At 41.2% G+C, this 26,208-nt stretch overlaps 1 protein-coding gene across 1 annotated transcript in view; it reads left to right on the forward strand.

Moving 5' to 3' along the window:
- Positions 1-26,208, forward strand: part of MAP3K13 (mitogen-activated protein kinase kinase kinase 13) — a 152,533-nt gene that overhangs the window by 83,093 nt on the left and 43,232 nt on the right. Inside the window, 1 exon segment of the mRNA XM_045850995.1 lies at positions 24,391-24,950. Within this exon segment, the coding sequence (XP_045706951.1) occupies positions 24,476-24,950 (475 nt within the window). The 5' untranslated portion in view covers positions 24,391-24,475.

Below are 26,208 nucleotides of genomic sequence, written 5' to 3' on the forward strand. Positions count from 1 at the left end.
ATTGTTGTTTACACTCTCCTTATACGGCCCTAAGAATGCAGGCCAGTGGAGCACACCACATAGGAGCTGTCTGTATGCCCCCAAACGAATGACAGCGGATTGTGATTTCTTCCCTCCTTCTGTTCGTTTTTCTGACCGGCAATCAGAAGGCTTTCTGTGATGAAACCCTATATGTTCACTTTGCAGTGACTAAAGGCATTCAGACCTTTTCATTGCTGGGTGTTGTGTTTGCAGAGTTATTTACACCACCTAGCAACCTGGCCCAAGACAAACAGTCCCTACCAGCCGCACATTGACCTGCTATACCTGTCATTGCCCTGTTAATGTAACAGCAAACATTTGCTGTATCTAGAAGATGGTGTTGCCCTCCCCCTCTTTCGCTGTCATATTAATGTCTTTGCTTGTTTTATGGTCTGTGGAAGTAATCTGTAAAATGAGAGAATTTTATGTAGGAGAGGGCATTTGGTTCAATCATCCTTACTACAGCAGGAGTCCTATAATCTTTGTGATGGAGAGAGCATTTTCAGTAATGGGAGAGCTAATCAGTTTTGAGAGATCCTTTTATCGTTAGATTCTTCTGATTCCTGATAGTCACAGAATGTCTTTTTAATCATTAAAAAGGACCTTAGGTCTCCAGTTGGGGGCGTGTCTCTTGCATCAAAAGAAACACATCGATGTTTCCTTCCCTCTTTCTCCCTCCCTTCCCCCCTCTCTAGATAGATAGATAGATAGATAGATAGATAGATAGAGAAAATCTTTTTTAAAAAAACAAGGGCCTTAGAAACCATTAGTCCAATTCCTTCAGTTTGCAGATGAGGAAATTGAGGCCCAGAGAGGTAAGGTGACTTGTCCGAGGCCAAATGACTGACTTGTGACACAGCTGGGACCCCTGACTCCTGGTAGCATATTTCCAAATCATTACACTGCAGAATTACTGAAGTCAAATGTGTTGAATGGTATTAGATGCTATTATGCAGTATAGAAATGCTTTAGTGTGCAGCATACTTTAGCCTAGCAAATACTTACGTTGTGTTATGAACTTATTTTTATTTTGATGGGGAAATTTTAAATCTTTTTTTAAAATTATGTACAATTAGCTCCTTAAAACTTCATGAGAAATACCCTGCTTTAGAAAGACTGTTTTTCCTTTGCTTTTCTTCTTTGGGGAAGAAGTCATCAGTGCGATTCTTATAATATATCTGAGTCATATGGCCAAAAAAGACACAAAAACACGTTTTCTGCCTGACATGAGGGGTACGGAGCAGACTGGAGCCAGAGGCTCTTTAATATTCCTGTCAGGCTTTGGTCCCAGGCCTGTCAGTGGCAGCAGGATGAGATGGGGGTAGAGCCTGCCCATATGCCAGGGGACTTGGAAAGGTCGCCTGGCCTCTGCCTGCCTTCTGGAAGGGCTGCCCTTATGGGGAATCTGCAGCCTTTTGTCCTGTGAAATCACTCGCTGGAAGCAGTAGGGTCACCCCTTGCCGTGTGTGAGTGTGTGTGTGTGTGTGTGTGTGTGTGTGTGTGTTGGGGGGTAGTGAAGAGGAGGATACCGCACTGGTTGGCTATGGTGGGAGACACTGAGCAACTCTGAGATGGGTTGAGGTGTTGGACAGACGGGGGCAGCGGGAGTCAGAATTGGTGAGATCGAGAGAGCTGATGAGCCATGCTGTCTCTTCTGAGAAGTAAGCAAGAGCTCTAGAAAGAGGACTTTACAGCTTTGACCCTGTGGTCCTATGGGCTAGGCTTAATGTCTTTCAGTTTTAGTTCAACATTTATTTCAGGCTTGTCAGAGGCACCAGCAAGAAAGACATCTTCTCTCTCTCTAAATTTCAGACCTTCCGCCTCTTACCCTTGTAAAGACAGATGACCAGGCTCCTTTCCCAAAAGCATGAAGCCTCATCAGTTGTTACCATCTATTAACCTGTGTCCCTGTATTATAAGCAGGTATAATTGCTTGTCTGCATTTCTGTTTGTGCCTATCTCCCCTGTTAGATTGTGTTCTAAGGAACAGGAACTTTGTTTTTTAAAGATTTTATTTATTTATTTTTAGAGAGGGAAGGGAGGGAGATAGAGAAAGAGAGGAACATATCGATGTGCAGTTGCTGGGGGTCATGGCCTGCAACCCAGGCATGTATCCTGACTGGGAATCAAACCTGAGACACTGGTTCACAGCCCGCGCTCAATCCACTGAGCTACGCCAGCCAGGGTGGAAAAGGAACTTTTAAAAAAATCATGGCATATGTAAAGCATACCAAAAGATAAAGAGGATGCCATCTTTATACTTTTATATTCCCATGTGGCTTCTGAGAAGCACTGCACAGCACCTGGCATACAGCAGGCACTCAGGAAAGGTTGTTCAACTGCAGCACTAACTTCCTTCCTTCCTGTACTCGTGCAGTCACCCTTTCTTCTTATCCCTAGCAGCCTATGTGGAATCAGAATCATTTTCTCTGGGACCCTAAATTCTCGGAGGTCGCAGCCCATATACTCCAATGTTCATGGAAATGGTAGCTGTTCTGCAAGGCCTTTGGAGCAGTGGTGCCCGCGTTAGACTTCTACTTGTTCATGGTGTTAGAACTCAGAAGTGGTGAAGTGTTCTATTCAGAAGATTTAATTTGAAATAAAGGGAGGAGACAAAATAAAGGTATAAAGAGCTAATGGGAATGTGGATGCGGCTTTAAATGGTAGAATTAGTTTGTTAACTGTGTCAACTGTTATACCCTTTAGCCGTGACTGATTTTTTGAGAAGCAAAAACTGGCTCATGGAAGACGGAGGGGTTGGAAGGGAGGAGCACTACTGGGACAGGGAAAGGACAGGAGGAGGTTGTGTGTGTGTGTGTGTGTGTGTTGGGAGGGGCCTGGTGGTGGATTCAGAAGAGTTGTGAAAGAGACAAAGGAAAATGACAAACATAACCCTTAAGAATAATACTGACCACCAACCTAAGAATAAAGTAAGTCGGTAAAATGTGTAACTCTCCTGATGTGAGTATAATAATTAAGCGAAACTTTTCCCTCATGTTTGTCTCCCCAACAACATGGTCCTTTGTCCCGGTTTTGGTTGAACTACTTCCTTATTCCATTCCAAACCACCTTGCCTGATAGAGTGTGTGTGTGTGTGTGTGTGTGTGTGTGTGTGTGTGTGTGTGAAACTAGAAACCATAGCCAGCTCCCTCCGCACTGCGGTTCCCTAGCGGGCCCTACTCTGCTTTGATTAGTGGTAGCATCTTGTCATCTCCACTGGAAAACTCTCCCTCACCATCACATCCAGTCAGCAATTGTATCTGATCAATTCTGTCTGCTAAATATCTCTCAGATTCTTTCCATTCTCTGTATCATAGCTTTTCTCTGTCCTCCATCCATCTGTAGTCTATTCTTAGACAGAATTATCTTTCAAATCTAACATGTCACTTCCCTTCACCTCTCCATACTTCTCTGCCCACAGGAGAAAAGAAAGTCCTCTAATCTACCTTTCTAGCCCAATTATTTACATCCCTCATCACCTCCTACCAGTTTTGTGGATGTTTCTCCCTCTTCCCAAAGAACCACGTGATTTCTTTCACACCCCTATGCACTTGTGCAGGGTCTTCCTCTTCCTTAGACCCCTTTCCTATCATCCTGGACAGCAATTTCCCCTTCCATGGACTTCAGAAATGTGTACCCATTTCCCCTAGAGAGCTTCTGATTCAAATGACGGTAGTCATTTATTTGTATGTTTCTCTCCTCTAGTAGACTGTGAACTCCTCCAGAGCAGGGGTCCACTGTTTTGTGCATCTTTGCATCATCCTTATTACTTAACACAGAGCCAGAACCCTCGGAGATTAGTGAAGCATTTATTGAATCAGTTCATGAACTGAATAGAAAATATCTGAGAAGCAGCCACTGTCCTCACAGATATGGGAATTTTAGTCTTGTGATTTCAGTAGCACATCTGATGACTGCCTTTCTCACATGGCTGTGGTGGGAACTGGTGTGAGAATGTCTATAAAAGTCTTTGAATATCTAAGATGTGTCAGGCCTAAGTTCTAGATCTTTCAGCGGCATACCAAAAAAACCCAAACAATTATTTTAGCTTTTCTGTTTTGTATTCTCTTTCTAAGAATAATTCCAGGTGCCCACTCAGGCTTAATGTAAGACCTCAAAAAGTATCCTAACTGAATTTTCCTTTCAGCTTGTAATTTTCTGATTATTTTTATAAACTTGACTTTCTGCATTTGGTTTTCCTTCTTAATGGGATCATTCCTGTCTTCTGTCTCCTTTTCACCTGGTTGTGCCATCCTTATAATGCTCACATTTGGAGGAAGCAGCCCAAAGCAGCCAAGCTTTCAATAAGAGGCAGAGGAGAGTAAGCAGCCCCTAGGGCAGTGTCTGGGCTATGCAATTTCATACGAGCACATGCGTGCCAAGTCACACAGCTTCTTGCTAGGTTAACATCTCAGTTTTCATTCTATGGTAAATAATGTCACCTTTTACTGTTCAAAACATTAATAGATGAAGCAGCTCTAAACCTATTGTTTGTTCTTTCTTCTTTTTGCCCAGAGCTTCTTGAACTGGCAACGTCCCTTCTAGTTGCCAATATTTAAAGTGTGAGAATTTCCCCTACAAGTTCCTGAGTTCAGAAATTGGGTGTGGGGCTTTGGATGCAGGGTTGAGGGGCGGGGTTGCTCCTGAGAGTTCCTTTTGAAAATCTCACAGCAGAGCCCCTCACCTGGACTGGAGCTGCCCTGCTCCTCAGCCCCTTCTATGGACAGCTGCACTGATAGATGGATTCTCCTAGGGGAGCTTCACAGATCAGCCCTCCGTCCATTACCAAGGAGCAGGATTATAATTTACAGCCCAGATGGTGACTGACTACCCCACCACTCCCTGTTTACTTTAGTAAAGTGGCAGAGGTATTAACTATTAAATTGCTTCCCTCTTTTTAAAATAACTGATGCTATTTTCCAAGGGCTCTATATAAAAATACTTTTAAAAACATAGAAAAAAATAAGCTTCATCAGATTGTGAAAAACATTATGCATTATTTTAAAGAAAACAACATACGGTCATGCTTATTTTTCTTGGTCTACCTCTGTGTGGAGATGAGGTTTTAAGGCACAAAATCTGTTCAGATTGCTGACTTTTCATAGGAGAATCTTCACAGGAGGGTGTCAGCATGCTCTTCTTCTTGGTTGATTGTTAAAGCTTATGGATGTACGTCTTACATGCATGCTAGGCTCCTGCCAATAGAACTTAACAATTCTTAGCTATTCACATTTTTTTGAAAGCTTGAATATGGTAAATAGTGGTCAAGGAAGATTTCCTGAAGGAGATATAGTCCCTGCCCTTCTGGATTAAGTCAGACTTTCAAAGAGCTATTATTTTATTTAGGCTCTCTTACTGTAAGTATTTCTTTTCTGGAATATTTGGGAATCTAACCCTGTATGGAGAGGTACTCCAAACAGTCTCCTGGGAAAGATGCTACTATACTTGCTGGGAGGGTATTGTTGAGCCTATTTTACCATTTTGTGTGGTTCAGTGGAAGACGCTGGCCTCTCAGGCTTTAGTGTGAGTAAAACTGTTTCTGCGGGGCAGTGGGTGTGTTTTTATCTTACTTGAAAATGAATCGTGTCTTTTGATCCACATAAATTCTGGTCCAAACTTGTAGACCATCTTTAACAGTTGTTAGCATGCAAATTATTTTTGTCCACTGGTTTTTACCTTGAGTTTTTCTGTTTTGTTTTTGGCATTTTATTCCTATTTTCCCTTTACCTATTTACCTATTATACTGTGTGTATTTTTGTGAACAGCCTCGAGTGCTTTTTAGGACAAAGTCCATGTGTCTGTCTCCTGATATGTATTTGTTTAATGAAATCAGTCTAAGAAATTGAGCTTATTATAGTCAGTCTCAAATAAAATCATTCTATTATGACTTTTGAATTCTAGTATGTCGCTGTGTTTTTGAACCCTTAGGATCTTTAAGCGCTCCACAATGTGAACCCTGGACGCATTGATTAGACAGGATGTAGGCGCCAGATGACGCCTAGAAGTCTTACTGTGTAATTTAATCCTGGGTGCTGTGCTGTTTGGCTTCGCTGGACACTGAGTGTGCATATGTAATTATGTGCACATGTGTAAAAAGCCCAACCCTGATAGGAAAGAGAGGGAGGCACATCATTAGCAGAGATTAGATTTGTCTCTCCAGCTGGGCAATGTGACTCTGAATTCCAAGGGCTTCCCCAGTGTAAATTATGAGAGACTCAGCTGCTGTTCAATTCCGCTCTGGCTGAACTGCTTGTGCTAATGCTGTTAAGCTGTGGCTCAAGAGGCAAAATGTCCTGATGTATCTTATAGATATATCTTACTCATATAAAAAGAAAAACCTTTCTCCTTCTCATATTCTCAGGATAGTGGTACGTAGTCTTCCCAAGTCAAAAATAAAAAGGCAAAATGGAAAAAAATGCAAACTGCGTGCTAGACTTTAGCTGTACATACAGTACTTTGAAAATTGTTAGTAGACTAAATTAATTTCTGCTCCGCTAAGGCAAATAGGAGTAACCTAATCCTCCTTTTAATCCAGAGTTTAATTTGGATCAGTTGAGAGTATCTGACTTCAGGTCTGCTGCTGTTCTGAAATTGGTGAAGTCTAAGCAAATTAACCCCACCTGGCACTCTGAACCAAATCCAGGTTCAGGGCCAAAAGAGGGTCTTGTCTGAAGTTCTTCAGGAATAACAGTACACTAATATGAAAACATGCAGCTTTTTAATATTGCATGAAGCACAGGGCTTAGCATACTATACATATCAATTGGTTGCGTAGCATTCCCAGGTACAGTAAATGATCTGTTCCAGTTTTTCTGTTGACACAGCTATGTGTGTGTTGTACTAAAATCCAATTCAGAAAGGTGTGGTGTCTTTTTTCTGTGATTTTATTGCCTGAGATAGCCAACTTATTGACATAGATAAGCCAAATGGTCAGTGTATCCATTGAAGTTCAGGGAGAATAAATTAGCTGCATAGATAATATAGGAATTGTAATCAAGTGATTATTTTAAATGTTTTTTAAAGCCATTAACAGTTTATTTTTCTTACTAAACCTATTAACAAGCAACGAAATTGTCTGACCTAAGTGAAGTTTTCCTTCCTTCTTCCTTTGCTTTTCCTTTGGAGAACATTTTAATAGGATGAAAAATGGGGCTATTTCCTATAGAACAGGAAACCAGATAGCAGTGGGTCCATTCCCTGTTCCATCTTCGGGACTGTGAACCTACACAGCACCCGGTCACTCCGTCACCATCAGTATTGGCAGCAGCCATAGCAGCTATGCTTACACTCTGCACAAATAGCAGCCCAAATAATCTATCAATTTAAGATTAAATAACGAGTGTGATTGAGAATTTATTACTTATCTCCTAGCATGAAGACTTTAGGAAGATGGGAGATTTTATTTTATTTTTTAAATTATTTTATTGTTGTTCAAGTACAATTGTTTGCATTTACCCCCTACCACTGCACCCCCCCCAGCCATCCCCACCAAGAGGAGAGATTTTAAATACAAAAGTTTAAAAAGAGACACTTGCAGTCAATATGGAGACATAGGTGAACACGCTTCACCTCCTCGTGCAACCACAGAAAGAATTACAACTAGATCTCAAAACAAATAACACCTAGAACCATCAGGAAAGTGAGCTGTATGGAAGTCTGACAACCAAGGATTTGAAGAAGCCACATTCATCCAGAGGGGTAGGAGGGGCAGAGTCGTGGAAATTGGCAGACAGGTGTGGAAACACAGTGCAGCACAGAGAGCTGGTGGCTGCAAAAGAATGGAAGGTCCCACATTCACATGTGGTGGATTAAAATTGGGAGGGATACCATGGAAGCAAGTGATCCCAGCCCCAGGCCAGACCACATAGCCCAGGAGGGTTCCAGTGCCAGGAATATAAATCCCCATAACTTCTAGCTCTAAAAACCAGCGGGAGTTGGAGTGGTGGAAGAAACTGCTGGGTTTTCGGGAGACTCCGTTAAAAGGGCCTGCATGGACTTAGAACATATACAAATCCACCCACTCTGGGATTCGCCACCAGGTCAACAGCTGGAAGAGTGCCAATCTCATACAGGAAATGGATGAAGTGACTGGAAACAGGGTGAGTGCTGGGTAAACCTCCAGAAGCCAGGCAGCAGCACAGTCCCCTTTCCGAGCCCTCCCCTATACAGAGCCACAAAGCAGTGAAGCATGTTGAAGCAGAATTTCCCTAGCAATTACATAAGGCTTCACCCCACACAATTTACAGGTGTCTTTTCTTCAATAGGCCACTCTACTAAGAGAGGGAGTCAGAGCAGCTTTACCTAATTCACAGATACAAACACAGGGAGGTTGCCAAACTGAGGAGATAAAGAAATAGGAACCAAATGGAAGAACAGAACAAAACCCCAGCAAAAGAGCTAAATAAATGGAGATAACAAACCTATCAGATACAAAGTTAAAAACACTGATGATCAGGATGTTCTAAGAACTCATTGAGTACGGCAACAACAAAGGGAAGAAATGAAGTTTACACTGAGTGAAATAAAGAAAAATTGACAGGGAACCATCAGTGGAGGGGAGGGTGCCAGGATTCAAATCAACAATTTGGAACATAAGGAAGAAATAAGCATTCATCCAGAACAGAAAAACGAAATGAGAATTCAAAAAAATGAGGGTTGTATAAGGACCCTCTGGGATGTCTCCAAATGTACCAACATCCAAATCATAGGACTGCCAGAAGGAGAAGAGGAAGAGCAAGAAATTGAAAACTTATTTGAAAAAAATAATGAAAGAAAACTTCCCTAATTTGGCAAAGGAAATAGACATACAAGTCTAGGAGGCACAGAGAGTCCCAAACAAGTTGGACCCAAAGAGGACCACACCAAGACATCATGATTAAAATTCCAAAGGTTAGATAAAGTGAGGATCTTAAAAACAGCAAGAGAAAAGGAGTTACCTACAAAGGAGTTCCCATAAGACTAGCAGCTGATTTCTCCAAAGAAACTTTGTAGGCAAGAAGGGACTGGCAAGAAGTATTCTAGGGGTGTCAAACTCATTTTCACCGGGGGCTACATCAGCCTCACAGTTGCCTTCAAAGGGCCGAAATAATTTTAGGACTATAAATGTAACTACTCCATAACTGTTAAGGAGTTGAAATTACATTCAGCCCTTTGAAGGCAACCACAAGGCTGATGTGGCCCCCAGTGAAAATGAGTTTGACACCCCTGAAGTATTCAAAGTGATGAAAAGCAAGGACCTACAAGGGATCTCTCTGGAGCTTCTTTTTATAAGAGCACTAATCCCATTTATAGGGACTCCCTTCTTGTGACCGAAGCACCTCTCAAGACCTCACCAACTAATATCATCACCTATGGGGGTTAGGATTTCAACGTATGCATTGCGGGGGAGACACAAACATTTAGATGATGGCAGTGAGTAGATTGGGAGGAGTGTCTTGTATGTTTAAAGAACTCGGTTGTGTCTTGTATGTTTAAAGAACTCGGTTGTGATTCCCTAAAAGGTTACAACCAGTTAACATCAGTTGATCTTATTGGAAATAGTTCTGACTTTGAGAATTGTTTGTGGAAGAGAGAAATAATAAAAGCAAAGCTGTTACTGGGAATGAGGCCCCCTAGGACTGTATAAAGTTGTGATCCTGGGTGAAGGAGTAGTGAGAGTCCAGTAGTGGCAAAGTTAAAAACGACTGGAGGGCCCTTGTCTAGTCAGGGAAAATGACCTGAAGCAGTTTGAAGTCAGAAGAACAGGAAGCCTAGGGTACCACTTGACTCTCAATTTAGCCATCCTGAGCCAGCAATTTAACTCTCAACGTTTGTTTTTGTAGCACCTTCCCTTAATTAGATTATAATGCCAGGTCAAGAAAAGGTTTGAAATAAAGCCAGTAGCATGGTAGGCCTATTTCAGAGTATGCCAGATACATTTTATATTCTTCCACTTTGACTTTGAAACTAAATGCTAGCTATTGAGGAATTTTAGTCTTGTCTTTTGATCCTGCCTAGGCTGTGTGAGTAAGGAAAGGGCAAAACAGGGAATAAACCAGAATCAGAATCTGAATCTGCTGGGGTTAAGAAATAGGCTTTTGTTTGAGCTTCTCTGTGACCACAGCCAATCATGCCTTTAATTTTGTCCCATGGGATCAGTATACATAAGCTGAAGGAAAAAAGTCACTAATTCCAACGAGTCACTGGTACAACTGATGGAGCACCCTAGTCCCATCGCCGTTTCAGTGAGAGTGGGAAGACCATGTGGTGCACTGTGTACAAGGACTGTGGGATTCCTCAAAGCTACTTAATGGTTTACTTTCATATTTTAAATTTTGGTGCTCCATCTGTGTCAGTCTAGTGATGTTGAATGGATGGATGCCCCATTTCAAAACCCACTCTCACTAATGAATCCACTTGTTTTTATGGTGGCAAGTTAAAAAGTGCTCTGTGGAAAAATCTGTCAAATAAAAGTTGGAAATTATAGAGTGGGGTGGGGTCATCCCAGAAGAGACGTGGGGTATGTTCCCACAGGTTTGTGTACAGTAAAATGAAGGTTGATAATTAATACTGACAGCATGCCTGGAAAGGAAAGACAATGTTAAAAGATAAGAGAAACACTAGAGATTTTATGAGAAGGACGCTTTGATGTTCCTCAGTAGAGGAGAGGAAGGATTCATGAGCTGAGCCCTCAGGATACAAGTGATGTCTCTTTCCTTACCCATTTTCTGCCAGCAGACCCTGGATCTTTACCTCACCTTTAACTCAGCACAGGTTCTGGCGTGTGAACCTCTAGAGATAGCTTTTAGGTTCTAAGGACATGTAACCTTGACTGTCCTAACCTCTTACCTCATTTTATGCGTTGGCCAAAAAGTTTGTTTGGCCCTGGCCGGTGTGGCTCAGTAGATTGAGTGCTGGACTGTGAAACAAAGGGTTGCCAGTTCAGTTCGCAGTCAGGGCACCTGTCTGGGTGACAGGCCAGGTCCCTAGTACAGGACACATGAGAGGCAACCACACATTGATGTTTCTCTCCTTCTTTTTCTCCCTCCCTTCCCCTCACTCTAAAAATAAAATAAAACAAAATAAAAATCTTTAAAAAAATAGTAGGTTAAACCTTAAAAAAGTTTGTTGTTTTCTGTACAATGGTGCTAGTAGTGCTTAGGTCTCATTAACTTAATTTGAAACAATTTCGTTAGATTGTATTGTGACAGATGTCATATCAGCATGCATTTAAAAACATCAAAATTGGTGAATTTTTATAGCCATTTTAACATTGAAGATGGAAGGAAATAAGCAACATTTTTGGCATATTTTGCTTTATTATTTTAAGAATGGTAAAAACACAACTGAAACACACAAAAAGATTTGTGCAGTGTATGGGGAAGGTGCTGTGACTGATCAAACATGTCGAGAGTGGTTTCTGAAGTTTCTTGGTGCTATTGACATTTTGGCCAAATAAATCTTTGCTGTGGGGCTGTCTTGTGCATTGGAAAATGTTTAGCAGCACCCTGGCCTCTACCCTCTAGAGGCCAATAGCAGGAGATAGCCAACATACTCAAATATCCAAATCAAAAAGTTACTGGTGAAAATGAAAAATGTGTCTCTTATTTTATGGAAAAAGCTAAATGGACTTTTTGGCCAACCCAGTATTCTCTAGATTCATGTTTGTTAACTTTCATTTAGACACACCCAGAGGTACCTCTGACTCAAAAGGTGTTAAGGTTTTAAATAGGAAGTGAATTCCAATGTATACCTAAATGAAAAATTTTATCTGTAAAGCAATGTGGTTACATTTTAACAAAGCTTACCACAACTTAGACAACTAAGTGGGCTTTGTCTTTATCAAGGGCATCCTAGTACAAGTGTCAGGAAGAGTGTCCGTGTCCTTGGCACACGGAGAGTATTGAAAGAGCCTGTCTGGGCCATTCCACCATTGCTCAGGACAGCCTGGGGACTTTGCCTTCAAACGCCATTGGCGGATCTCAGGATGGGAGACGGGCGACGAAAAGCTCAAGTCCCCCCACCCTGCCCGTGGTAACCCTTGTACTGGTTTCTGTCCTTGTGGTTTTGTCTTTTCTATAAACTGATTTCATATAAATGGAATCATACAGTGCGTAGCCTTTTGTGTTTGGCGTTTTTCTCTCAGCATTGCACTTATGAGAGTCGTCTGATTGTTGAGGCTCTAACCTTTTAGTCTCATTTGCCTTGCTTTCATGTTTAGTGGAATTTGGTGGGGGAACAGATGAACCCGAGATAAAATGTTTATGTTCAATCTACCACGTTTAACTAGAAATCTTATTTAACAATTTTAGAAAATAAATCAGAAAATGTCAGTACAGAGTGCAGTCTTCCAATTCTGCAGCTGAAACTAAATTTATCTGAGGTGCCAAGAAGACAGAGAGAAACCATTAGAAGATTGGGGGGTCTTGTTTATAGTAAACACTCAGTAAAATGCCTGGTAGTTTGATTTGAATCTACAACAACCCCAAAAGGGAGTGTTATGTTAGAGTACAAATGAGGTATTTATGTGACTTGTTGAAGACTTCACAGCTGGGACACGGCAGCATTAGGGCTCAAGTCAAAGAGGCCCTTCTGACTTGAGATCCCAGACTCTCTCCTGTAACAACACATCATGAACATAATGCAATCAACACGGGGAAACAGCTATTTATACTGTGCTAAGCTTCATTACCGTCAGGTTCATTACAGTTCTGGGAGGAAATTTGACATAATGGTTGGTTATTCCCGATGAGATTTGCTCAGTGTGCTGTGCACGGCCAGCTCACTAATGTGCTGGGCATGGCTAGAAGGGCTCTCCTCTCTCTAACCCACAACCAGGGAGCCATGACATTCACAGCAAAGTTCCGGGAAAGAGGAGGTGAAGTTGGAGATGGATCAGCAAGAACAACTGAAATGGTTCGAGGGATGTGTGTCCGCTCAGGGGTGCAGCCTGGAACTTTTAAGACCCATCAGTGTTAAAGGAAAAAAGCTGATATATATAACATCGTTGTGTACAAACTCTGGAGTTCTAGACTTTAAGAACATCAGATGAAACTTGAAAGTGTTCTGGAATAGACTTTTTTAAATGTTATTTTTAAATTTTGAAAAAGCATTTTTTTTACCTCAGTTCATTCATTGATAGGACCTCTATTAATGTCAGATTCCATGCTAGATGTTGGGAAAAAACAATACTAAGATAGTTTCTACCTTCAGAAAGTTTTTCTTCTAGTGACACATATGTGCTGTACAGATCATTTACGATATCAAATGTTGGTGATACAATAAAGGCATTAAGGTTTAATATAAATGTAAGTTCAAAGCAAGAATAATCCTTTAATGCATTGTGAAGGGAAGCAAGTTATGTTTATGTTATATCCATTCCTTTTGGAAGTAGAAGTTACAGAAAACAATTACACCCCCCAAAGCTGTTGTCTGAGGCAGGGTACCACTGAAAGGGCCTCTGTCACTTCATAGGTTCTTCAGGTGCAGTTGTCTCTTCTTGTCCCCACTTTCAGGGCACTGTGACTACAGTTCGTACTATGCTTTTAAGGACAACCAGCCATAATATGCATAAACTTGCAAACAGTTATTCAGAACCAGAAAATTAGGAGAAAAAATATTCTCACACCGCTAGAATAGACATCATAAAGTCCATGCACCCACCCTCAGAGTTCACTCATAAGAAGATTCTTCAAGCCTTTGTACAAGACCTTTGAACAAGCTCATCTGGTTTCTGAGTCCAGGACAAATTATAAGGACATATTCATTATTCAAGCTGATTTACTAACAGATATGAGAAGTGATGGCTAATGAGTCGACTAGAGGCTGTATACCAGACATTGAGATGGAAGAAAATTCAAATTAATGAAACAAGTACAATAATAAAAAATCATTAGCATTTCAAAAGGATTTGCAACCAGATTTATCAGTGTTACTACAAGTAGTCACTTTTACTGGGAAATTTTAAATGTTAGCTTTTTAAAATATACTATTTATATGCAACTCTTTGGGAACACATGTACTGAAAACGTGTGCTTGTAATGAGTTACAATTATAATTTCTGAAGGGAAGCAGCTAAATCTGTCTTTCAATTCCATCCTCCGTAATTGTAATCTTTTTGTATTGAGGTACTCATACTGTTTTCTATCACAAATAGTTTGTTATTCTGCATTTATTTTTCTTTTTATTAGAAATGTCTTATACATTTATAATTTTTTAACACTTATAATAAATATTTAATATTAATTGATGTTCTCCTTGTCATCCTCATCTTGGACAGAAAGGGCTTATCAAGGATCCTTTAGTAGTCTGCAAATTTCAGCTATATATTGAGAGTAGAAATGGAAACTATACCAATGAATTATTAAATAATGGGTTTGGATTACTCTCTAGCACAAAGTCAAATTCACATTCCAAAACAGCGACAAGAGGTGAAAAAATGATTGATCTTTTTCAATTTCAAATTTCTATTCTGGGTAAAACTCAAAATGTTCATCATACATTTTCTAGAATATCATCTTGATTAAATCATTACCTTAAAGAATTAAAACTTATGGCCCTGGCTGATGTGGCTGAGTGGATTGAGTTCCGGCCTGCAAACAAAAGGGTCACCAGTTTGATTCCCAGTCAGGGCACATGTCTGGGTTGCAGGCCAGGTCCCCAGTGCAGAGTGCACAAGAGACAACCACACGTTGATGTTTCTCTCCTTCTGTTTCTCCTTCCCTCCCCCCTGCTAAAGATACATAAAAAGGAAAATTCAATAAAATCCTTTTTAAAAAATTAAAACTTAGGGCCCTGACCGGGTAACTCAGTTGGTTAGGGCATTGTCCTGAGAGGCCAAAGTTGTGGGTTTGATCTCCTGTCAGGGCACATACAAGAACCATGAGTGCATAGATAAGTGGAACAACAAATTGATGTCTCTCTCTCTTTCTCAGTCAAATCAATTAAAAATTATTTTTAAATTAAAACTTAGGACTGCTTCTGGGAGCAAAAACAACGCTAAGGAGAACTGTAAAAGTCTAAAGCAATAGAGTATTTCACTAACGTGGTTTTAATTATTTCACTATAAAAATTGGACATTGTATTCAAGCAAAATATAACCAGAGACATTGAAATTAAGAACAAACTGACAGTAACTAGAGGGGAAGTGGGGAGCGGGGGGTTGATGGGGGGGAAAGTGGAAGGTTTTTCAGGAACAACTATGAAGGACACATGGACAAAACCAAGGGAGGGGGGTAGGATCAGGGGAGGGAGGTGGGGATGACTGGGGTGGAGGGGAGTGATGGGGGGAAATGCAGACAACTGTACTTGAACAACAGTAAAATAAATAAATAAATAAAAATAAAAATTGGACATTGTATCCAGAGTCTTGAGTTCCTTGGTCCTCCTGGAGTTTCTTTCCCGGTTATCTGTAATACAGTCTTCTCTGGGAAATAACAAGAACTATTGGTAATTTGGCAGAAAATTCTGGTCCTGTTTCTTCTTTCCTCCATTAGTCTTCCCCTAGTTTTTTTGCTTTTCACCTACACCAGTACTGTGATTAGGAGCTTCAAGGAAGTGTAATTACGAGAATAGCAAAAATCCAATTGCAGTTTAAAAATTCTCCATAAACAACTGTTGAAACTACTTCAGTATTTGAAAATCATTCCTTTGGCTCTTTCTGATGGTTTTAGATATCTGGCAATAGTCCCTTGGAAAATACTTCTTTAAAAATCTCTGCTTTACCTGGCTGGTGTGACTCAGTGGATTGAGCACGAGCCTGTGAACCAAAGGGTCACCTGTTCAATTCCCAGTCAGGGCGCATGCCTGGGTTGTGGGCCAGGTCCCCAGAAGGGGATGCACAAGAAGCAACCACACATTGATGTTTCTCTCCCTCTCTTTCTCCTTCCCTTCCCCTCTCTAAAAATAAATAAATAAACAAGTAAATAAACAAATAAATAAATAAATAAAATCTCTGCTTTAATTTGGTCCTGACAGACCATCATTAGAATGAGCTGCATTTCATCTACAGGCATTACTGAAATTTGGTAGCAAACTTGTTATTTTAAAGGAGGCTAAGGAGCTCTATGCATTTAGCTCATCCCCGTGTGCAAAGGGAAGCCACAGTTTTTATTAATCCTCACAACAAAAACAAATGTGTTGATATGAATAAAGCAAGCTCAGCTCTGCTGTCCATAAAACTTTCTCTAGTGATGGAAAGGCTGTACTGTGCACTGCCCAGTGTGCTTGCCACTAGCCACACACGGCTACTGCGCACTTGAAGCTCACTAGTACATCTGAGAAACTGAATTTTTTATTTTGTTTAATGTTAATTAATTTTAAGTTACATAGTCACCTACGACTAGAAGTTACCATATTGGACGGTGCAGGTATAGGGTTTAATGTTAAAACAGAATGAAGTAAAACCTAAAAAAAGTGGGCATATTTTAGAATTTCCCACTTATTTTCATTTGTTCCTAGGAATTTTTTTTTACCTTTCATCCTAAGTATAGAACTGAAGTTCAAGGTAAGATGTGAGTCTAGTCCATATTTTTCTTAGACCTTTCTTATTTAAATGGAGGCCCATTATAATACTGACCATGGAGTGTTGTGACCAAGGGCCTTGCTTGGGACTTGTCCTCAGCCTCAGCCTCTGGAACAGAAGTGGAACTGGGTTCAACTCCTGTCTTTACCACTGAAGAGTTGTAGACCAGTTATTTAAACCCTGTGCCCCAATTTCTTCAGTTATCAGAGGCAATAATAGTGCCTTTCTCAAAGGATTGATACGAGGATTAGAGAAGTTACATAAGAAAAGTGTTACATTAGAGCAGTGAGTGGCAATAATCTCAGTAAATGTTACTTATGTTACTTACATGTTACTTATCACATTGCTGTGTGTGGTGAGCACATGTGAAATTCTCCCATCCAAAAAGTAGATTGCTTCATATTATATCAGGTCCTCTACTAGGTGCTGAGGCCGGATAGGAAGGAAAAGAAGAGGGACAAGGTTCAGAGATAAGTAATACTTGGATTCTACTCCTAATAAATATATAAACTGATGAGAATGAGTTATTTCTCTTGAAATATAGAAGGCAGGACTCACTCATTGCTCCCACCAATTCTAACAATCTATGATTCCTTCATTCCTAAGCAACACCTGAAAAAAACATGCAAGATGGCCAATGGACCCTTGATACCTACTTGCTTGCAAAGTACATGTAGGACTTGCCCAGGAACCGTCTAGGATATGCAGCTTTGTGGGAAATTCCAGGTGTATGACTAGAAGTCTGTTACTGATGCTCTTCAGTGGCTCTATTCTACTAAGCTGGCAATGCATTATTTGGTTTTAATGTATGTAGTATAGCACAAGTGCAGAATAGATTATATTCATATCTCTACTTCAGTAATATTTTACCGTCCAACTCTACAGTCCAAATACTGACAATTAACTTAATGGGAAAAAAGAACTTCCATAATATAACTTCATTCAAAACTATTTTCACTGCTCTCTCATTTACTTAGAGTCATGAACAGTCAGAGCCACCCAATTCTTCTTAATCGGTACGCTTACACCATCACCTCATGGCAGGCATGTATTTTAATAGTGATAGTTAGCATCAGGATACTACATCATAGCTTGAAAAGCACTTTCACGACCATTAGCTCATTGAATACTCACACAAATCTCATGAGGATGCCCATTTTTCAGAACCCGTGTGTGGCAAGCTGCCTCCACTACAAGTGTGTTTGCAACCATAATATGGATATCATTTACTTTTCATTGCTGAGCTGCTTTTTTGCAACATATTACTGATATTGATACTCATGGATGACCTAAATGTAATAAATAGTATTTTAAATATTCAGAGGGGAAAATGTTCCCCCATATTTCAGCCTAGACAAAAAGAACAGATTGTCCAATGGGTACCAAACTGCTAGAGAGCCTGTGACAGACACCAAACTTCAAGTTTTCTCACTAAACCCAGAGATCCAAAAGCCAGAAATAGACCTCTTAGCAGCTGAGGCTCAGCTCTGCAGTTGCATACCCAGGTTCAGCCACTATGTCTCTGCCTTCAGCAGCAAGATCTCCACTGGCAGAGGGCTTAGGGCCAGGTGCACTTTCTGGCTCTTCCTCTGTCAAGAGTTTCATTCTCCGGGTCATGACTGGTCCACTACCTTTCCTGCAAGAATATGGGTCTTACTAGTAGAAAAGATAAAAGCAAAATAGGAGGAGTCGACGTTCGTTTCCTCATTATCATCTGGTTTTTATTCACTTTTCTTTTCGTTTTGAATTTATAATCGTTCTTAAACATGCTTGCAAACCTCAGCACACACTGACAATTAGGTTTTCCGACAATACCCTTAACATCTCATATCATTTGTCACATATGCAAATGCAGGTAATTTGGCTCATTAGTATACATGTTTAAAGCAACGAAGATTTGGATCAAAAATTTCTGATTAAATAAGTAATATATGCTAATAATAGAAATTTAGGAAAATAGACAAAATTTAAAAGAACAGTAATAACCATTGACCATTTAAACAAGTTTTTCTATTTTCTTATTGTGCTTATATAATTATTTTTATACTTATTAATATTTGTACATTTAAGTGCAGTATGTATTTTATTTTTTAAGACATTTTAAATGAATTTATTTAGTTACCAACCTTCTTCATATGGTCAGGAAATGTTGATTCTGTTCTGGAATATTAACACTAAAAGTAGTACCCAGTGTGGGGCAGAAATAGGTCTACACTTGCTCCTATGGAAAATAACACAATAATTAACAAATAATAATACAAGAATAAATTCTGTGTTTCATGTACTTGCAACTGTAAGCCTACTTTTGTCCCACTAGGTATATTATTTATTGTAGATTTATAGAGATTATAGAGAAATCATTTCCTTGGTCAAGAAATATGTTTAGCCTTTGAGTTAAGTTATATTTGAAACCTCACAAGTTTCTATTTCTTGTTAAGCTTATAGTTACAACTCTTAAAATAAAGCATCTTTACTTATTTTAAAACCTACATTTTAAACTTATTTTAACTTTAATCATGGTTGTATTTGTAAGTATCAGTACTCAAAAGGTGATCCATCAACAAGGATAATTTGCCTTTTTGTAATTTTTATTTTTTGCTGGCTCCAGTTTACTTCAGTATTATCAAACATTCATAGTCTTAAACAAAAATATAGTTATATGGTAATCACTGAATCAACATTTTTGAATGAATGATTGTTGCATGAAATGTTATTAAAAAATATGAGATGAGGTAGGTAAATGGATTTGGTTGAAGTAAGGTTATTATTATCCTTTTTTTAAAAAAAGATTTTGTTTATATATATTTTAGAGAGAAGGGAAGGGAGAAAGAGAGGAAGAGAAACATGCATGTACTTCTCACACACGCCCAACTGTGCTCTTTGCCCATAACCCAGGCACGTGCCCCGGCCGGGGATCCACCAGCGACCTTTCGGTTTGCTGGCCAGTGCTCAGTGCACTGAGCCCCACCAGCCAGGGTGTTATCCTTTCAAACAGAAGTTTCAGCAGATGCTTCATAGTTGTGAGAGCAGGTTAGGGGTAGAAGCGTGACTGTGGGCCATTCTCTTGATCTGATTTTAAATCATATGCAGTACTTATAATTTAATTTCATTAAAAAGATATCTAATTTTTTCAAAATTCAAATCAAGATCTCATGACAGACTCAATCCTGGAAAGATCATTTTGTGTTATTACTATGAATGAGTAACTTCATGCCAGTTTTAAAATGGGAGTGATGCCCTAATGGCAGAAATCTTTCCTATGCTCTAAATACTACTGTAAGAATTTTAGAGAAATGACCAACAGATTAGTGTGGCAGGGCTGTGTTTATTTTAAGGCAAGAAAATCCCAAATGAAGAGAAGACACCTTGGCCCTAGCTGGCGTGGCTCAGTTGGTTGGAGCATCGTCCCGTAGACCTAATAAGGGTCAGAGGTTCAATTCCCGATCAGGATGCATATCCAGGTTGTGCGTTCAATTCTCCACTAGGACATGTATGAGAAGGCAACCAATCAATGACACTCTCACTCTCTCTCTCTCTCTCTCTCTCTCTCTCTCTCTCTCTCTCTCCCCCTCTCCCCCTCCTTCTCTCTTTCTAAAAAAAAAGCAATAAAAATGTGTCCTCCAGTGAGGATTAAAAAAGAAGACAGCTTGGGAAGCACTCATCATCAATCAAGAAATCACAGCAATAATGCTTAAGTTAACATTTTATTCAATTTTAATCATACTGAAAACTTTATGGGGAAAAATTTCCAAAATCTTTGGTTTACTCATGTCTCTGATATAGTCTATTCTAAAATTATTCTCTATTAGCAATATGGGAAATTTGTGTTATACGATAAATACAAGAATTTGAAGGCCATATGGCCACACTACCTCTTCCGTTCCTCTTTCTCTCTGTGCCGATCCATCTTGGCATGAAGCCCAGGTAATTTCCAGAATTTGGCAGTGCCCTGGCAAGTGCGCAGCTGCTGCTGTCTCCAACTCTTGCCTACTAATTTTGCACACACCACTTCCTCCTCTTGGTGCTGAGAAAGTCACGGGCGGGGGGGTGGGGGGGATGTCCCTAGAGGGCAGAAGTCCCATGCTCTGGGCAGGTTCGGAGCCCCTTGAGGGGGAGTGCAGCAGCATCACCTCACCTGCAGCCTTGCCCACCTTGCCACTTTACCCCTCTGCTTTTCCTCATCTTTTTCCATTTGACTCTCAGCATTTAAAAAGCTTGCCTCGTTTCCTTTTTGTCCCCTCCTAATAAATACTAGCTTTGACTCCTCATGAATTAAAAGACCCAGTCAACCCCCCTGAGGGTACCTGAGCCAAATGCGGGTGGGGAGAGAGGACCTGTGAGGGCAGAGACAGAGGCAGCGGTGGTGGGGCTGCTTGCCTTCCCTCGGCTTCCACCTGCCAGCTCCTTCACCGTGCAGTGGCAGAGTGGGTGTGCGCCCAACACAGGTAAAATCGAGATATTTTTATCCTCCCACACTCTTCTTAAATGTGGCATCAGCTTTGATCATATTTGAATACAATCATGGCGATGATTTCTTTCCTTTTGTTCTTATGTCTCTCCATTTCCCTGCCTTTGTTGGTCGAGAGTGACTTGGTGCTCCTGGTGAGCAGAGGCAAGCCTCTGTATACACACCATGAGGGGTCCCTGCCTCTGCCCACTTCCAGAGGAGGGCTCAGTCACCAGTGGCTGTGTGGCCTTCCACTGCTCTGTTGACAAGGGCAGGGTCACCGCCCTGGGGAGGTGAGTGCTTCTGCTTCCTCGGGAAGAGCTTTAGTTCTGGAATAACACTGTGAATTATTATTGCTTTTGTCGTCAGTGGTCAGGATATCATGGCTGTTTGTTTCTCTTGTCTGAGTAAATGATCAGACTAGGGCAAGGACCTAGGATGAGGAAGAAAACTCATCCCAGGCCTGCCACTAATTAGTTGTTGTATTGAGCAAGTCTGTACTGCCCCTGAGATTTGCTTCTTATGTGTGAAACAAGTAGGTTGGGTTGTAGTCCTTGAAGGCCCTGTTATTCCTTGATCTCTTCAATGTCAAACTGAATGTGATGACCATGCTGAAGCTCTCTTCTTCGGACTCATTCCCAGGCCCGGTGGGAACAGGTCCACTTCATGGGCACCTCTTAGAAATGGGAAGAGATCACAAAACAAACACATATTTTTCTAGCTTTTTGTGTATGAGCTCATTCCAATATGATGTCGTCAGGGAGAACGTCAGCATAAAAATGGACAGAACGGAAATTTACCAAGAATTCATATAAAGTCCTGCAGTTTGATTCAAAGAAACAAATTGCACAAATAGGTGTTTGGCTGAAATTCACATATACATCTGGGTATTTGCATTATCCTCGGGTCTAACGTGAGCCAAGAGCATAATGGATGCCCTGTGCTGTATAGGGTAACCACGAGTCCCCACGGCCAAGGCAGACTGGAAGGAACTGCTGAGGCAGTGGCCAGGCCAGACAGTCTGATGTCAGCAGTCTTCAAAGAGATCAAAGGCAGAGCAAGGTTGGAGAGGCCAAAGGCAAGACACAGCTCAAGGTTGTGGCAGGAGATCAGCAAGAAAGCAAAATGAGGGAGTCAGTAACGTCAAAGCTTGGAGATAAGCAGAAATGATGGGAGCGGGGAGGGTGGGGCCAGGGGAATGGGGGCCCATTCAGCAAACAGGTATTGCTGTACCAGATGAATCCAGTTTTTCTTGTTCTTTCTTTCCCTTTTTTACCAACCTGATATTCCCAGACAGCTGCGCCGTCCCTAAATTTCTCCTTGATGCAGAATTTAAGTTACTGACCCCTTACGTGCCCTGGTTGTTTCTGCCTTTCTGCTTCTCTGCCTCTGCTAAGGAATGCTCTTATTCCTCCCTGACTTCCTTCTTCTGTCCGTCTGAAACATACCTTTCTTTCAAAGGTTCATCTCTAGTCCTGCCTCTTTCCTTCAGCACAAGTTGACTACTCCCACCTCCATCATTGATTCTCTTCTCATGGCTCTATGTAACAGAACACGGCACATTTCTCATGGCAGGGGGTGGGGGGCGGCGGCGGCAGTCAGGAGGTGATGCCCCAGATGTAATTCTTAACTCCTTCACTAGTTTGGAAGCACTGAGAGGAACAAGCTGTGTCTTACACACTCTGTGTGGTACAGGAGAGAATTTGGGAATAAGCAAAAATAGCCTGGCATTCAACCCTGGCTGGGTGGTGTTCAGCAGGTACCTGTCTGTAGGCCTTAGAGTCCTCTGAAAAACGGATAATGGTTCCATGCTCCGGCTTCCACACACAGGGGAGCAAACATCTAGATCAAGATCAGAGGCAACAGTCCTTTCAACCTGTGAAGCACTCTAGGAAAGGAACAGGTTATCATGTTATAAGAGGCGCCATCGTGTTATAAAAAAGGCAATGGAATTTATGAATCTGAATTTTGAGTTAGATTTTAATTCTTGCTCTACTGCTTACTCCATATCTGATCTTAGAAAATTTTCTTACTGCCCTGTAAAATGACAAGACACTCTTACAAGGATTATTAGTGCTAGAGCTGGCTTATACACCAATGTATAAGAGCATGTTGTCAAATATTAGCCACTTTGCAAGCTGGTTGTTAAACTGTTATTAGCTAGGAATCTGCCATGGTGCGAGTACTTATCCCAGGGAAATCACAAACACCACAAAGTGGACAGTCAGGGTTTTTCTCTGGGGAGCTGGCTGATCAGCATGTCACTGAATTGGGCAGATAGGGCTCTATAACCTGTGCAGCTCCTGGTCTTCATTATCATAAAAGTAGTAATGGCGACAAGCAATGTTCTGTGTCCGCAGAACCCAGCCTATTGTGGGGCACAGCTCTTAGCACCTATTGAATAAATACACCTTTAATTTAACTTGTGTTCATCCTTGTATCACTTTGATACTTCTTCCCCAGAGCTAAAGGAATACCATCTTTACTTCTCTTCAAACCCCTTTCTACAAAGTGTCTTTTTTAAGTCAGATAAAAACAAAAGCCTGGTTGAGTGCACAGCGCACACAGTGGGCCTTAAAACCTCTGTGTCTGTAACTGAGCTCATGACCTCTTTCCAAATCTGCTTTTCTTCTGATATTTCATATCTCAGTTAATGCCATTGGCCCCCTATCCATTACCCCAAGTAGGTTATCTGAAGGGTATTCCTCCCCTTTTCCTTCCCCTTCCCCACTCTGAGTCCAATCAGTCACTAGATCTTACCAATTCTGCCTCTCACCTCGCTCCCCTCATCTTCACTGCCTGCTTCCTGGCTCGTGGACAGCCGCCTTCCCAGAGCAGAAAAGGCAAGGGAGCTCTCCCGGGTCTCTTCTAGTAAGGGCACTAATCCCATTCATGAGGACTTCATCCTTATGACCTAACCACCTACCAAAGGCCCCACCACCAATATCAGCAGCACACTGGGGACTGGGTTTCAACATATGAATTCATGGAGACATAAACATTCAATTTAGAGCAACATATTAATGCAGAATGCCAGGAGTATCTTGAAAAATATGATGATATAATGCCCCACCCAACCAAACCACCTAGAATTAACTATTAATTCTTGAGATGGATCCTTCCAGTCTTTTTTCTTATATATGTGTCTGTGTATCCTTTCTAAACAAATTTAAAAACAGTTTATATTGTATATGTTTTTCTAACCTGTTTTTATACTCATATGTCACGGACATTTTCTCCTGGGAGTAGACACACTCTCCTACAGCCTGACTTGTCATTGCTGCACAGCAGCACGCCACGTGCATGCACACCACTGTTTAATTAATGCCATTGCTGCAATGCTTTCATTATTACAAACAGGAGTACACTAGTGCGATGACTAAGGAAAGGATGATCTCACGGCCTCCTCCTGTTTCCCCAGGTTTCGGAGCCCTCTCTCACAGCAGACCTCCATTCGAATAGTGCTCTGAGTGCTGTCTCAGGACCTCGGGCACACTCATGGCACGATGGCCGGCCCTCAGGAGCACCTGAGCTGCTCCTCCTCCCCGCGCGGACCCGTGAGTGAAAGCAAAACCTTCAGTGGACTACGAGATGAGCTGGCCCCAGTGGGGAGCCACCCGTCACCCAAGCTCCCTAAGGACCAGCTGGAGAAGGGGGCGGTGCAAACGGAGCTAACCGAGGGTGTGCACAGCCCCGCGGCCACAACAGTGTTGACGAGTGTAAGCGAGGACTCCAGGGACCAGTTTGAGAACAGCGTCCTTCAGCTGAGGGAACAAGATGAGTCAGACGTGGCCGTGTCGCAGGGGAACAGCAACACTGCAGACGGAGAGAGCGTGAGCGGAACTGATGATGTCAAGATTCAGTTCAGCAGCTCAGGCAGCAGCGGTGGTGGGTTTCTGGAAGGACTGTTTGGATGCTTAAAGCCTGTGTGGAATATCATTGGGAAGGCGTATTCCACTGATTACAAATTACAGCAGCAAGGTAAGCAATAGCATGAACCCGAAGATACTTCTTGGGTAAGCACACTGGCGTCATTAACTGGATGACCTTTGACCCCTGGGGAAATTAAATGAATGCCTGTATCCATTTCCCATAGACCTTCTGAGTGGAACAGATTCACATTCTGTTGGGGTTTTTTTTGGGGGGGGGGGGGGTGGGGTCAAAGCCCATGTTTTAAAGTTGTCAGTCCAGTGGTGTCCGAAGTAGAATACAGATAGGACAATCCATGGTGTTATAAGGAAGAAAATGTTAGAGCTTCTGTTTCTTTTATACCATCATTTTAAATTTCTATTTTCATGCATATTTTATATATAACTGATATTTTAATAAAGTTGTGTACATATTATCTAATTTATAAATAAATCATATAATATTTGCAAACTTAAATTTTTCTAAGTGAATGTTTATATAATCAAAACCCCTGATGGCTGCCAGGCTAACCCACAACAGGACAGAAGCCACATGGTACTGCCTGAGACTGCAGGCCGGCCTCGGGGTGCAGGAAGAGGAGTTTTTTCTTGCAGTCAAGGCACAGAAAGCTCACGTCTTGAGGAAAGACAAAGTATCTAACCATTCTTGAGGAGCATCATTATTTTTAGGCCCCACTGCTTTTTAAAAAGTAAATCTTTAACTCCCATCATTGTGTAACTGTGTGTTTCTGTATTCCAATTCAAGCACTGTGATTTTGAAGTAACAAAAACATCACAGGCCCTGGTGTTCTTTCTGACTTCATTTATATTCTTTAAAAGAACTTTTATTCTGAAAACAAAAGTAATATATGTAGAAAATTTGGGACATACAAGTAAGTCCCTCCGAAGAAAGTTAAAATAATCTGTGACCCCCAGTGTCCTGAGAAAACCACCATTCGTGTTTTTGGTATAGATCACATTAGTCTCTTTGTATGTGCATGTGTGCCCTTAAAAAAGTCACACTGTTTCTCACTTCATAATGTGAATAGTTCCCATATCCTCAAATATACTTCATCAGCATCCTTTGTAATGGCTGCACAATATTAAATTCTGTGAACAGGCCAATATCTATTTAAGGAATCTTCTGTTGCTCGACAATTTGTGGGCCATGTTTAGTGATTATAAGCTTCACTTCAGCAAACACCTGTCTGTTATTTAATTTCTGCTCCAATCTTTGCTTTTCCCTTCTAATAAATTCCTAGGAGAGGGACACTTGGGTTCAAAGGGTTTCTTGCCTTTAAGGCCTTTGGTACACATCTTTGTAGCCTTGT

Source organism: Phyllostomus hastatus, unplaced genomic scaffold, assembly GCF_019186645.2.
Source record: "Phyllostomus hastatus isolate PE091 unplaced genomic scaffold, TTU_PhHast_1.1 phas_contig_86, whole genome shotgun sequence".
Lineage (NCBI taxonomy): Eukaryota > Metazoa > Chordata > Mammalia > Chiroptera > Phyllostomidae > Phyllostomus > Phyllostomus hastatus.